Source organism: Cetorhinus maximus, chromosome 6 (assembly GCF_964194155.1).
Source record: "Cetorhinus maximus chromosome 6, sCetMax3.hap1.1, whole genome shotgun sequence".
Lineage (NCBI taxonomy): Eukaryota > Metazoa > Chordata > Chondrichthyes > Lamniformes > Cetorhinidae > Cetorhinus > Cetorhinus maximus.
In genome coordinates, this window is record NC_135884.1 from 127,354,280 (window position 1) to 127,368,013 (window position 13,734).

The window sequence follows — 13,734 nt, forward strand, 5'->3', positions numbered from 1 at the left end:
ATGTGGGCACTGACAATAACAACATGGCTGAAGATGAGGCCCCATAACTAGCTGTGCCTCTATACTAGCTGTTCCAGTACAGCTACAACATTGGCATCTACCTAAGAAAGTGGATCTTTCCCTGGTACGCCTTTGCCACAAAAAGTAGGATAAATCCAATCCGATCAATTACCACCTGATCATTCTGCTCTCAGTCATCAATAAAGTGACGGAAGTGTCATCAACATTGTTATCAAGCAGCATTTATTCATGAATAACCTGCTTATTGATGCTCGGTTTGAGTTCTACTAGGACCACTCAGTCTCAGAACTCACTTCAACTTTTCACCAAACATGGACAAAAGAGCTGAATTCCAGAGTTGAGGTAAGAGTGACTGCCTTTGACGTCAAGGCTGCATTTGAACCCATCTGGTTCACCAATGTCCTTTAGGGAAAGGAAACCTGCTGTCCTTACCTGGTCTGGCCTACATGTGACTCCAGACCCACAGCAATGGGGTTGACTCTTAAATGCCCTCTGAAGCAAGGACAATTAGGGATGGGCAATAAATGCTGGCCTTGCCAATGACATCCACATCCCATGAATGAATAAATTTAAAAATGTGTGATATGATGGAGCTGTAATAAAATTGAAGTCAGTGGGAATCAGGGAAAAATCTCCACTGGCTGGGGTTATACACAGCACAACAGAAGAATATTGTGGTTGTTGGAGACCCAACTCCAGGAATTCACTGCAGGAATTCCTCAGGGCTGTGTCCTAGCCCTAACCGTCTGCAGATGCTTCATCATGTGACCTTCCTGTCATCACGAGGTCAGAAGTCGGGATGTTTGCTGATGATTACACAGTGTTCAGTTCCATTCGCAACTATTCAGATAAAGCACTCCATGCCTGCATGCAGCAAGACTTGGACAACATTCATGCTTAGGCTGCTAAGTGACAAGTAACATTCTTGCCAGACAATAGCCATTTTCAACACGAGAGAGTCCAAGCCCCCATGACATTTAGTGACATTACCATCATTAGATCCCACACCACCGACATCCTGGGGTTTAACCATTGACCATAAATTTAACTGTATCAGCCACATGTATATACTGTGGCTACAAGAACAGGATAGTAGCTGGGTATTGTGTATCAAGCAACTATCTCCAAAGCCTTTCCACCATCTACAAGGCAGTCATGGGTAGATGGTAGTTTATTGGTAATGTCACTGGACTAGTAATCCAGAGGCTCAAACTAATGCTCTAGGGGCATGGGTTCAATGGCAGCTGGTGGAATTTAAATTCAATTAATAAAAAAAATCTGGAATTGAAAGCTAGTCTCAGTACATGACACTATCACTGATTGTTGTAAAAAACCCATCTGGTTCACTAATGTCCTTTTAGGGAGGGAAATCTTCCTTGGTCTTCCCTACACGTGACCCCAGACCCACAGCAATGTGATTGATTCTTAAATTCCTCTGAAATGGCCTAGTAAGTCACTCAGTTCAAGGGCAATTGGGGGTGGGCAGCAAATGCTGGCCTTGCTGGCGACGTCCACATCACATGAAAGAACAAAGAAAAAAGTCAGGAGTATGATGGAATAATCTCCACTTACCTGTATTACAACACCATCCAGGACAAAGCAGCCCGACAAAGTTATATTGGCACCCTATCCATCACCTTAAACATTTACTTCCTCCATCATTGCATATTGAAGCTGCAGTGTGTACATCTACAAGATGCACTACAGCCAAGTTGCCAAGGCTTATTCAGCAGCATCTTTCAAACCTGCCATCTCTAGAATGGCAAGGGCAGCAGGCTCATTAGAGCACTACCACCTTCAAGTTTCCGGCCCAAGTCACACACCAGCCTGACTTGAAAATAACTCACTATTCCTTCATCGTTGGGCAAAATTCTGGAATTCCCTTCCTAAAAGCACTGTGGAAAAACCTTCACCACACAGACTGCAGTGGTTCAAGAATGTAGCTCAGCACCACCTTGTTAAGAGCAATGAAGAATGAGCAATGAATTCTGGCCTTGCCAACGCCATCCACATCCTGTTGTAAAGAAGAACAAGAAATTGTAATATTTTCCTTCCATTAATAACTGTCATATTTCTTATGTACTGGAAAACGGGCTGTTGTAAATAAGGTAATTGGAGTAAGAGGCAGAGTGACTGCAAGAGTCCAGAACCAACAATAAGAAGTGGTTTTGATATGTTAATGAACCAAGAGGAACTTCAGAGTTTTACATAAAGCAATAATAGGAGTGGTTTTGAATTGAGTTGTTTTAGTTCAAAGGGGAATATATGCAGGTTGTAAAAAGGAGTAGGTAAGGTAAAGATAGGGTAAGTTTGTTTTTAATAAGCCTAAGAGCTAGGGTAAAGAAACAAGTTTAATCAATTCTGGGAAGAAAGCATTTCTGAAGAGACTGGTTGAGACAGTAGAGAGATCAAAGGGAAGGAACGCATTTAAGGAAATACTGAAGCCTAGGTGGGGGTAGCTGCTTAGATCTCCTAGAAGACAACAGGGTAGCTGGTCAGAACTCCCAGAAGACAGTGTGAACAAGGCCAGACCTGAAGACTCAGTTGCAGTCAGCCTTAGAGGACACCCCAAGGAAAAAGCACTGTGTGGTTAAAAATTACTGGAATTCTATAGACTTTGAAATCTACAAGGATAGTTGCTGAACAGAAAAGGGGACGATTAGCTCTGAGGGTAGTTAAGTTAAGATCTTGTAGAACTGTTTTAAAGTAATGTTTAGTATGTGAAGTCATTCTTGTGTTTAAGTGTAATTGTGTTTTTTTTCCTCTATTTTATTTTACTAAACATTTACTGTACTGTAAAATCATCACACGTAGTTGGGGACATCATTTCCTGATTTCAGAACCTCTCATACTATACAAATTGCAAAAAATGTTTTGGCAGCTGTTTCAAGTTTCCCTCTTGAAATTGGGCAGCTTGGCATTTATCATCAACCATGCCATAACACTGAATTAATTTTTAAAAAATCAATGAGAAATGTTTTCACAATGATGGTACCAGGAAATCCAAGATAAATTAAAGAGAGAGACAGCAAAACAAATGCAAATGATAATTTTAATAAAGAGCATGGAATTAGGACAGATGAAATATGTCGACGAATAATTGCTAGAGACAAAAGAGGAATAGAAAAATTGATTCATCAGTTGTATATGATAAATGAAAACCAACTTATTAGCTCTCCCAAAAAATATGAACAAGTCATACAGCCAACTATAGAACTAGGGTGGTTAACACATGTCCGTTCCTATGATTTTTATAAAATATATAGTTAGTTGACTGGGTGTAATGCATGTAACACTTAATCTGATATTTTTACAAGAAATAACTCAATCTGTATTCAGAATAGTAAAAAAGTAATTTTCCTTTATAATTTCAAAATGCCTTCCAATATCCATTCAACTTAGCAACATGTGAATTGCTTTTAATAGAACTGACATGGATGTTTTTTTTCTGCCTAACTTTAAACATTCCTAATGTCTTATTTTTTTTTTAAAACTGAGGTTCAAGGAGAGCGGGATGATCTGTATAACAAATTTGACAAAGCCATTCAGGAGGTTCAGCAGAAGACTGGCATGAAGAACATTATCCTTGAGCAGAAACTTTGTGTACTGTCTGACTGTCTGGAGAAAAAAGAAGCACAACTGAATGAGGTCCTCGCTGCTTCTAACCTCGACCCAACTGCACTTAGTATGATCACTCGCAAACTGGAGGTTTGTGTTCTCTTTCCTTGTCATAGTGTGTTGACTCTTTCGTAGCTTGAAGGTTGGGATACAATTGGAAAACTCAGTGCATCCTTAAAGGAGCTATAAAATACAGAACTATAAGGCTATACACACCCACATATAAGTTAAAAGGATAAACAAAAATTAATTTGTGAAATGGGAATATATCACAATCATACTATTTCGGTGTACATTTATTACCCTTGCATAAAAAACCTCTTAAAATGTCAAAGCTCAACTGTTTTTTAAAAATCCTCATACATTGTACTGGCTGGCTTTTTAAATTAATTTACGGGATGTGAGCGTCGCTGGCTATCCCTAATTGCCCTTAAGGTGGCGGTGAGCTGCCTTCTTGAACTGCTGCAGTCCATGTGGTGTAGGGAGATCCATGATCTTGACCCAGTGAAAGTGAAGGAACAGTGATATACTTCCAAGTCAAGATGGTGAGTATCTGCTGCCCTTGTCCTTCTAGATGGTAGTGGTCGTGGGTTTGGAAGATGCTGCCTAAGGAGGCTTGGTTAGTTTCTGAAGTGCATCTTGTAGATGGGGTACACACTGCTGCTACTGTGTGTCGGTGGTGGAGGGAGTGTATGTTTGTGGAAGGGGTGCCAATCAAGTAGACTGCTTTGTCCTGGATGGTGTCCAGCTTCTTGAGTGTTGTTGGAGCTGTACTCATCCAGGCAAGTGGAGAGTATTCCATCACACCCCTCACTTGTGCCTTGTAGATGGTGGACAGGCATTGGGGAGTCAGGAGGTGAGTTACTTGCCACAAGATTACTAGCCTCTGGACCTGCTCTTGTAGCCACAGTATTTGTATGGCCATTCCAGTTCACTTTTCTAGTCAATGGTAACCCCCAGGATATTGATAGTTGGGGTTTCAGTGATGGTAATGCCATTGAATATCATGGGGTGATGGTTAGATTCTCTCTTGTTGGAGATGGTCATTGCCTGGTACTTGTGTAGCACGAATGTTACTTTTCACTTCTAGCCCAAGCCTGGATATTGTCCAGGTTTTGCTGCATTTGGACATAACTACTTCTGGAGCCTTGGTAACATGGTCAAATAAAAGTCAGCATCTTTCATTTGCATTGATAGGCTAGGAATGTGAGTCCAAGGCTGAGCAATTTGATTACCCCATGAAGCAAGCACAAAGGCAGAGCAGCTGCAGTGCCCACCCATTTTTGCCAGCGTGAGGCCTAAACCAAACTTGGGCACCAAATGTGTACCGTTTTGTCTTTCCGGTTGTGATAGAGTAGGAAGTTAGCCTGCCTTGCCATTGAGCTGGGTGATAGGTTTGTTTGGAGGGAGAAAGTGATCCCAGTCGGGAAGGTGGGGGGGTACTCAAACAGGTGTTATTGACCCGAAGTTTTCTTGTCAACGCAGGAGGACCCCACGTACTTTTCCTGAGCACACAAAAATAAAAATTCAAAATCCAAATTCAAAATCCACTGGGCTGTTTTTTGATCAACCTCTAGTGGGCCCTTTAAGGACTACTTTTTAGACCACACAACATCTGAATACAACTGGGTGGAGTGTCCTACTGCTTGTAGCTACTCATACCAGGAGATCTGTCATGGTATGTCATGATCACCTGGCTTGTGCCATCCTCACACCTCCATTGTAGCTCATCTGCAACCGTTCTGTAATGTCTAGGCTATTGCCTAGGTCGACCCCTCTTTCTGGAGTGTGCAAGGTGTAGTTTTTCCAGGGTGTCTCGAAGACCTGGGAAATGTTGTAAATGCAATTCTTTCTTAATGATCAAGTTCTATAATGAACAAATAAATTATAACTTTGTATGAAATATATGGATGACTTCTTTCAAGGTGAAGTGAAACTGCTTTAGGGAGACAATAGCATATTAGTAATGTTACTGGACTAGTGATCCAGAGACCTGGACTAATGCTCTGATGATACAAGTTTAAATCCCACTAGGGCAACTGGGGGAATTTAAATTTATTTATTTAAATCTGGAATAAAATTTTAGTGTCAGTTCCATGGTCACCATTACTGAGATTGTTGGAAAAACCCATCTGGTTTACTGATATCCTTCAGGGGGAGGAAATTGGCCATCTTTACCTGGTCTAGCCTACACATGACTCCAGTGACGAAATCTAATGACAGCAATGTGGTTACCTTTTAACTACCCTCTGAAATGGTGCCACAAGCTACATAGTTGTATCAAACAGCTACAGAAAAAAACACTGTGGGTGTAGCTACACAGCATAAACTGCAACAAGCGGTTCAAGAATGTAGCTTACCGCCACCACCTTGAGCAATTAGGGATGGGCGATAAATGTTGGCCTTACTAGCAATACTCACATTCCAAGCATGAATAAAAATAAACTTGCTTCTGAAGTTTTGAACTACAAATACAAACTGTGATTACATTATGTAGAATATATTTTGTCTTACATGTTTGATTCTTTTATAGGATGTCCTGGACTCCAAGAACAATGTTATAAAGGACTTACAGTATGAACTGGCTCGGGTTTGTAAGGTATGAGTGAAATGTGAAACAGGGTTCTGCTAGTGCATTATGTCTCAAGAGACCAATATCTTCCTCCTTTCTTTTAGAATTAGTAAGTTTCACTCGCCCGCCACATTACATAAAAATAGGTTCTCCTCATGTAGCCTTTGGATTTTCTGTCAGTCACCTTAAATCTGTGTACTTGGTTATCAACCATTCAGCCATTGGAAACCTTTTTCTCTTTATTAACTCCTATCTAAACCCTTCATGATTTTAAACACCTTTATTAAATAGTTTCCTACTAGTTAGATTACTATTAAAAAGAAGCACTTCTGTTTTTCAATAAGTGTCTAAAACGCTGTGATCAGCTATTTGACAGTGTATCCAAAGGTGTGATACTGGGTTAAAAAGACAAAGGAAAGAAAACCCCAAACATAATACCAGGTTTTTAATAGGATCACAGAATAGTGCAGCACAGAAGACGGCCATTCAGCCCATTGAGTCTGCACTGGCTCTTTTGAATAAATTGTACATCACCAAGTTTGCAGTAATTAATGTACTTTGTACATATTGAAGCTGGACAATGTTTAGCACCTAAAGAGAGAGAAAAGTTGTTTGATGTCATCAGACTTTGACAGGTTTCCTCCCCTAACTAACTTTAATATTTATTTTTCACACAATACAAATTATACTTTGTCCAAAGAATAATTATTAGAAGTCTGTAATTTTGAAAGAATAAAACTGATAATACAGGATGGCTTTTTTCAAAACATTCATTTTGAATGTGCTGATAAAACAACCTGTCAAAGTCTGATGACAGCAAACAACAATGACAGAAAACTACTACAGGGTAGTAGGGATAAACCAGGTTATTGCAGGCCAGTGAGTGGCAGGGAAACAATTGGAAAAAATTCTGAGTGACAGAATTAATTTCCATTTGGAGAGGCAGGGATTAATCAGGGATAGTCAGCATGGCTTTGTCAGGGGGAGATCATGTCTAACAAATTTGATTGAATTTTTCGAGGAGGTGACTAGCTGTGTAGTTGAGGGTAGTGCAGTTGATGTAGTCTACATGGATTTCAGTATTGCTTTTGATAAGGTCCAGCATTGGGAGGATGGTCAAGAAGGTAAGAGCCCATGGGACCCAGGGAAATTTGGCAAATTGGATCCAAAATTGGCTTAGTTGCAGGAGGCAGAGGGTGATGGTCGAAGATTGTCTTTGCGATTGAAAGCCTGTGACGAGTGGTGTACCATAGGGATCGGTGCTGGGATGACATTTCAGAATACTTGGAAGTGCATGGTAAAATAGGGCAAAGTCAGCATGGTTTCATCAAGGGGAGGTCATGCCTGTTAGAATTCTTTGAGGAGGTAACGAGCAGGTTAGACAAAGGAGAGCCAATGGATGTTATCTACTTGGACTTCCAGAAGGCCTTTGACAAGGTGCCGCACAGGAGGCTGCTCAGTAAGATAAGACCCATGGTGTTAGAGGCAAGGTACTAGCATGGATAGAAGGTTGGCTGTCTGGCAGGAGGCAGAGAGTGGGGATAAGGGGTCCTTCTCAGGATGGCGGCTGGTGACTAGTGGAGTTCCGCAGGGGTTAGTGTTGGGACCACAACTTTTCACTTTAATGATCTAGATGAAGTAACTGAGGGCATTCTGGCTAAGTTTGCAGATGATACAAAGATAGGTGGAGGAACAGGTAGTATTGAGGAGGCGGGGAGACTGCAGAAGGATTTGGACAGGTTAGGAGAATGGGCAAAGAAGTGGCAGATGGAATACAATGTGGGGAAGTGTGAGGTCATGCACTTTGGTAGGAAGAATAGAGGCATAGACTATTTTCTAAATGGGGAGAGAATTCAGAAATCTGGAGTGCAAAGGGACTTGGGAGTCCTAGTCCAGGATTCTCTTAAGGTTAACTTGCAGGTTGAGTCGGTAGTTAGGAAGGCAAATGCAATGTTGGCATTTATTTTGAGAAGACTAGAATATAAAAGCAGGGATGTGCTGCTGAGGCCTTATATGGCTCTGGTCAGACCACATTTAGAATATTGTGAGCAATTTTGGGCCCTGTATCTCAGGAAAGATGTTCTGGCCCTGGAGAGGGTCCAGAGAAGGTTCACGAGAATGATCCCAGGAATGAAAGGCTTAACATATGAGGAACGTTTGAGGACTCTGGGTCTATACTCGATGGAGTTTAGAAGGATGAGGGAGGGATCTGATTGAAACTTACAGAATACTGAAAGGCCTGGATAGAGTGGACGTGGGGAAGATGTTTCCGTTGGTAGGAGAGACTAGGACAGCCTCGGAGTAAAGGGAAGACCTTTTAGAACAGAGATGAGGAGAAACTTCTTTAGCCAGAGAGTGGTGAATCTATGGAATTCATTGCCACAGAAGGCTGTGGAGGCCAGGTCACTGAGTGTATTTAAGACCGAGATAGATAGGTTCTTGATTGGTAAGGGGATCAAAGGTTATGAGGAGAAGGCGGGAGAATGGGGTTGAGAAACTTATCAGCCATGATTGAATGGCAGAGCAGATTCGATGGGCCGAATGGCCTAATTTCTGCTATGTCTTCTGGTCCCTTGCTATTTGTAGTGTACATTAATGATTTAAATGTGGACATAGGAGGTATAATCAGTAAGTTCGCAGATGACATGAAAATTGGTGGTGTCATAAATAGTGTGGAGGAAAGCCTTAGATTCCAGGATGATATGGACAGGTTGGTAAGATGGGCAGAGCAGTGGCAAGTGGAATTTAATCCTGAGAAGTGAGGTGATACATTTTGGGAGGACTAACACGGCAAGGGAATACACAATGAATGGTAGGACCCTAGGAAGTACAGAGGACCAAATGGACCTTGGTATACATGTCCATAGATCCCTGGAGGCAGCCACACAGGCAGATAAGGTGGTTAAGAAGGCATATGGGATACTTGCTTTTATTAGTCAAGGCATAGAATATAAGAGCAGGGTGATTATGATGAAGCTGTATAAAACGCTAGTTAGGCCACAGCTGGAGTACTGTGTGCAGTTCTGGTCGCCACACTATAAGAAGGATGTGACTGCACTGGAAAGGGTGCAGATGAGATTCACAGGATGTTGCCTGGGCTGGAACGTTTCTGCTATGAAGAGAGACTGGTTAGGCTAGGGTCGTTTTCCTTAGAGCAGAGAAGGCTGAGGGGGTACCTGATAGAGGTAAACAAAATTATGAGGGGCATAGATAGGAAGAAACTTTTCCCGTTAGCGAAGGTGTCAATAACCAGGGGGCATAGATTTAAGGTAAGGGGCAGGAGGTTTAGAGGGGATTTGAGGAGAAATTCTTTCACCCAGAGGGTGGTTGGAATCTGGAACTCACTGCCTGAGGGGGTGGTAGAGGCAGAAACCCTCACAACATTCAAGAAGTATTTAGATGAGCACTTGAAATGCCACAGTGCTATGGGCCAAGTGCTGGAAAAATGGATTAGATGGCCAGCATGCACATGATGGGCTGTATAACTCTTACTTTATGGGCTGAACCTTCCAGTTGGCGTGGAGGGGCGGGCCTGACATACCGACGTGTAAAATGACCTGTGATGACGTCGGGCATGTGTCCTGACGTCATTGCACGTCATCTCGATATTTCATTTGGCGGCTGCGCGTCTGCTGAAATGTCAACGGCCTATTAAGGCCATTAAGGAAGCAATTAAAGTAGTTCAGAATGCTGCTCGTCCAACCTTAAGGTTGGCGGGCAGGCGAAACGCCCAAGCGGCCTTCATGTTTTTCAGGAAACCTCCTCATCCACTGGTGGGATGAAGTTTCCTGAAGCTTTTATATAAATATTCCCACCTTTACAAACATGTCCCAACTCACGTGACACAGTCACATGAGGGGACATTTGAATAAATTTTTAAATCTATTCTTTATTAATTCTCATAACCATTCAATCTCCGAGGCAGCTTCGTGCCTCAGGGAGATTGCTGCGCTCTTTCACGCAAAAGAGCGCAGGCCCCGTCTCTCCCTCCTCCCACGCAGGTAGCCCAGACCGGCCGCATGTTATGCTGGGCGGGCCTTAATTGGCCCATCCGTGTAAAATGGCAGCGCATAGCCAATTGCGGGCAGTGATCAGCTCCATGCCCAGCCCACCCGCCATAGGAAATATCCAGGTCTATGGCCTGGTGTCACCACCTTTGGATACACCGTCAAATAGCTATACACAGATTTTTAGACACTTGTTGAAAAATATTAATAGTACTCCAACTAGTCGGAAACTATTTGCTTTGCATATGCTATAAAAGAGGACCACAGGGATTAATTAACTCCCAGCTACGAAAGCCAGTTGGTAATAGTGGCAGTACCTCAGTGACTGTTTGTTTAATAATGTGTTGATAGCTAAAGCCTAAATTAAAGGGGTGGTACTTTTTTTAAAATTTGGAAATCCTCAAGAGGTACAAGAATTACATAATTGTTTTGGCAGGTCACATTCACAAATGGCTCAGCTGGAAATAATCTCACCTTGGCGTCCATTTCTTGATTCAAGGCCTGAGTCTACATGCTAGGCTAATGTGTGCTAAACTGGTGGAAGTGCCAGTTTTTGGATGATAAAATCTGTGACACATTCTGCTGATGCTGGTAAATGTTAAAAATCCATGGTAGAATTTGAGGAAGAGTGGGCGTTGTGGCCAACATTCCCCCCAACAAGTATTACCCAAAACAAATTAATGGTCATTCATCTCACTCCTCTTTGTGGTAATCTACTGTTATCAAAATAACAGTTGCTGCTCTTCAAAGTAGCTCATTGCATATAGCGTGCTTTGAGGCATTAATTAGAAATCTGAGAGCACTAAATGAATGAGTCCATTTGTTACCTTTTCATAAAGACTATGCCTCTTTGTAGATAAATGGTTGCAATGGAAAAGTTACTTTAAATGTAAAGCTATAAGCATATGTTTTCCGTGGGATGATGGAATAAAATTTGACACTGCTTTTTAATCAGGCTCACAACGATTTGCTGCGAACATATGAGGCAAAACTCACTGCATTTGGAATTCCAGTAGATGAGCTTGGATTCAAACCACTGGAGACTGCCTTTTGTGGACAGAGGATCGGTCAGGGCCCAGCTGGGCTGGTTGCTGCATCGACGTAGGTCTGGGCTATAAATTACACCTTCCTAATGATATGTAGAACACTTGGTTACCAATAAATAAGGTTGCTAATGTTCCTAATAATGATGTGATACAAAGTTCTCTGAAAACCTGTTCAGGAGATGTCTTTTTAATAGTAAAAATGAATGAAGTCTGTAAATACTTAATGGCTTGAGATTTTGCAATGTTGTTAAAAAAAAATTAAAATATACACTTAGATAAAAAAACACTTGCCTCATCATAGTAGGGTCTGATTAGATTCCTGCATATCAGAATAAATGTTCTTCTAATTTCAAAAATGCAAAACACAACTTTTTGCTGTTAACACCAGCCGTCACTACATTGTTTGTAGATATGCAATAATTTCTGGCTGTGTCATCTCCCTCTGCTTCACTCAATGTAACTAACATTTTAAAAGGTCCAAATATTCTTTTGTGCACTAATCATGTTGTAAGATTCTAAAAAAAAAAGTGTGGGGATTAAACCCACCTTCAGTTACAGGTTTCTTGAAAAGCAAACTTAGTTAAGCTTGCAAAGGACATCTAACACCAGGGTAGAACAATACAAGTTTACAGCACAACAGAATGTGATTTGGGCTGTCAGTACTGGCTCCTTGTTAAAGCAATCCTACCTCTCCAGCCTTTCTCCATACACTTCTATCTTCCTTTGTTTGAAATATTTAACTAATTTACAATTAAAGATGCAATGGTCTGTGCTTCAACCTGTGGGAATAAAATTTTCATTCTTCAATAATGCATAAAGGAATTTCAATAATGCAACACTGAAAACTGGCACAGACTGCTGTGTCACTTAAACATAAATGATGCCACCATTTACATAACAACCAGTAAGTTTTGTCAGAAGTTCGCAAAGGTGTTCTTTTGGGGATATTGTATGCTAACTGCCCACAACTGCTTCCAGTCTGCTTAGAAATGACGTTTTCAGAAGTCTCCCAAGAATTCGAAATTTCAAACAATTCTTTTGAAATTTCAAACATGTTACAAAGCTAAGAGCAAGATCCTCTCACCTACCCACAAGCCTTACTTCGAGTGTATCATTTTTGCACAAGCTTTTGTCAACATATTGTTAATGTTGCTATGTCAGCTGTCGAGATAAGTTGCTGATTCTGGTTATCAGGTGACTTTGTGCAGCAAGCTTCTAAATTGTGTCTTCATAACTCCAGTATAATCATGTGCACAAAAAGAATTATGCTCCTCAAATCATAAGCAGTACTATAGTCAATTTAATATTAAAATTCTTCCATTTCTTCTGTCTATTCTCCATTGTCATGATTTATGTAATTTTGAGATACTTGGTAATGGCCATTTCAATTACTTTTAACACTCATGCTGGATATCTAGACCTTGTATCATTAGGGGTGCTGTGGCAAGTTGCTCATTTTCATCTTGGCAATTTTGCTTTTGCTATTTTCCCCTCGAATGTTTACCTCTCCTGTTCACTGCCCCCTAACCTCCAAGTTTAACACTCGTTCTTAGTTGCCATTTTTCTTTACAATTTCCTGACCCCAGAAAAACTTCACTGCCAAGCAACACAACCACAATTTCTGTCTCTTGCATCAAATTTAGTCTTCAGATTCACTGCTTTAAATTTTCAGCCCCACACAGGTTGTTTTTAAATTCCTACCACACTTGGGGAAGCTTTTCTGCCACTCATCCATTTTAGACCCTGCTCATCGACCCAGTTCTACTCAACCTTAGGCCCTGCCTGAGGGAAACCTGATTTTTTTTTAAATCACCATAAGCAATGTCACTGCAAAGGATCTAATCATTTGATTAAAAATATGGTGTTTGCAGAATCTCTCTTGATCAGTGTTGAGGAAAAGAAGCATCTGCATAAGATATACACTAGGCATTAGCTGCTTCACTGGTGGAGTTTATAGCCTGCCTCTATTTAAAATAAAAATTAACATGTTCCAGATACAAAAATTATGAAATAGGAATATCTGCAGATTTCTATTTAAATAAAAACTTTTTATAAATCCTTTGAGGGCTGCATTAATTATCAAAAAACAAAATCAAATTTTGTTCAATTATTTCAGAAGTTAAAGATTTTTTGTAAAGCCTTTCTTCTATTTCCGCCATCCCATCTTGCACAATAAGTCATGCCCTCCACCACCTCACCATAAGTGATCAATATTTATATGCAAATCTAATTAGTGACTGTTGCTAGGCTTCCAGCTACACAACTCGTAGCTCAACCTAATCTTCACAATCCATCATTTGGAGAAACTACTGGGGTAATAATCAAGGAACTCACCCAAGGCTCCTTAGACAGCACCTTCCAAACCCACGACTGCTACCCTTTAGAAGGACAAGGGCAACAGACGCATGGGAACACCAGCACCTGGAAATTCCCCTCCAAGCCACCCAGCATCCTGACTTGGAAATATATC

At 41.1% G+C, this 13,734-nt stretch overlaps 1 protein-coding gene across 1 annotated transcript in view; it reads left to right on the top strand.

The window, feature by feature from the left end:
- Positions 1-12,593, top strand: part of drc4 (dynein regulatory complex subunit 4) — a 34,111-nt gene extending 21,518 nt beyond the window's left edge. The window contains exons 9-11 of the mRNA XM_078544466.1: positions 3,520-3,729; positions 6,173-6,238; positions 11,174-12,593. Coding sequence (XP_078400592.1) covers positions 3,520-3,729; positions 6,173-6,238; positions 11,174-11,323 — 426 coding nt within the window. The 3' untranslated portion in view covers positions 11,324-12,593. The remainder of the gene's footprint in view (positions 1-3,519; positions 3,730-6,172; positions 6,239-11,173) is intronic.
- Positions 12,594-13,734: the final 1,141 nt, after the last annotated feature.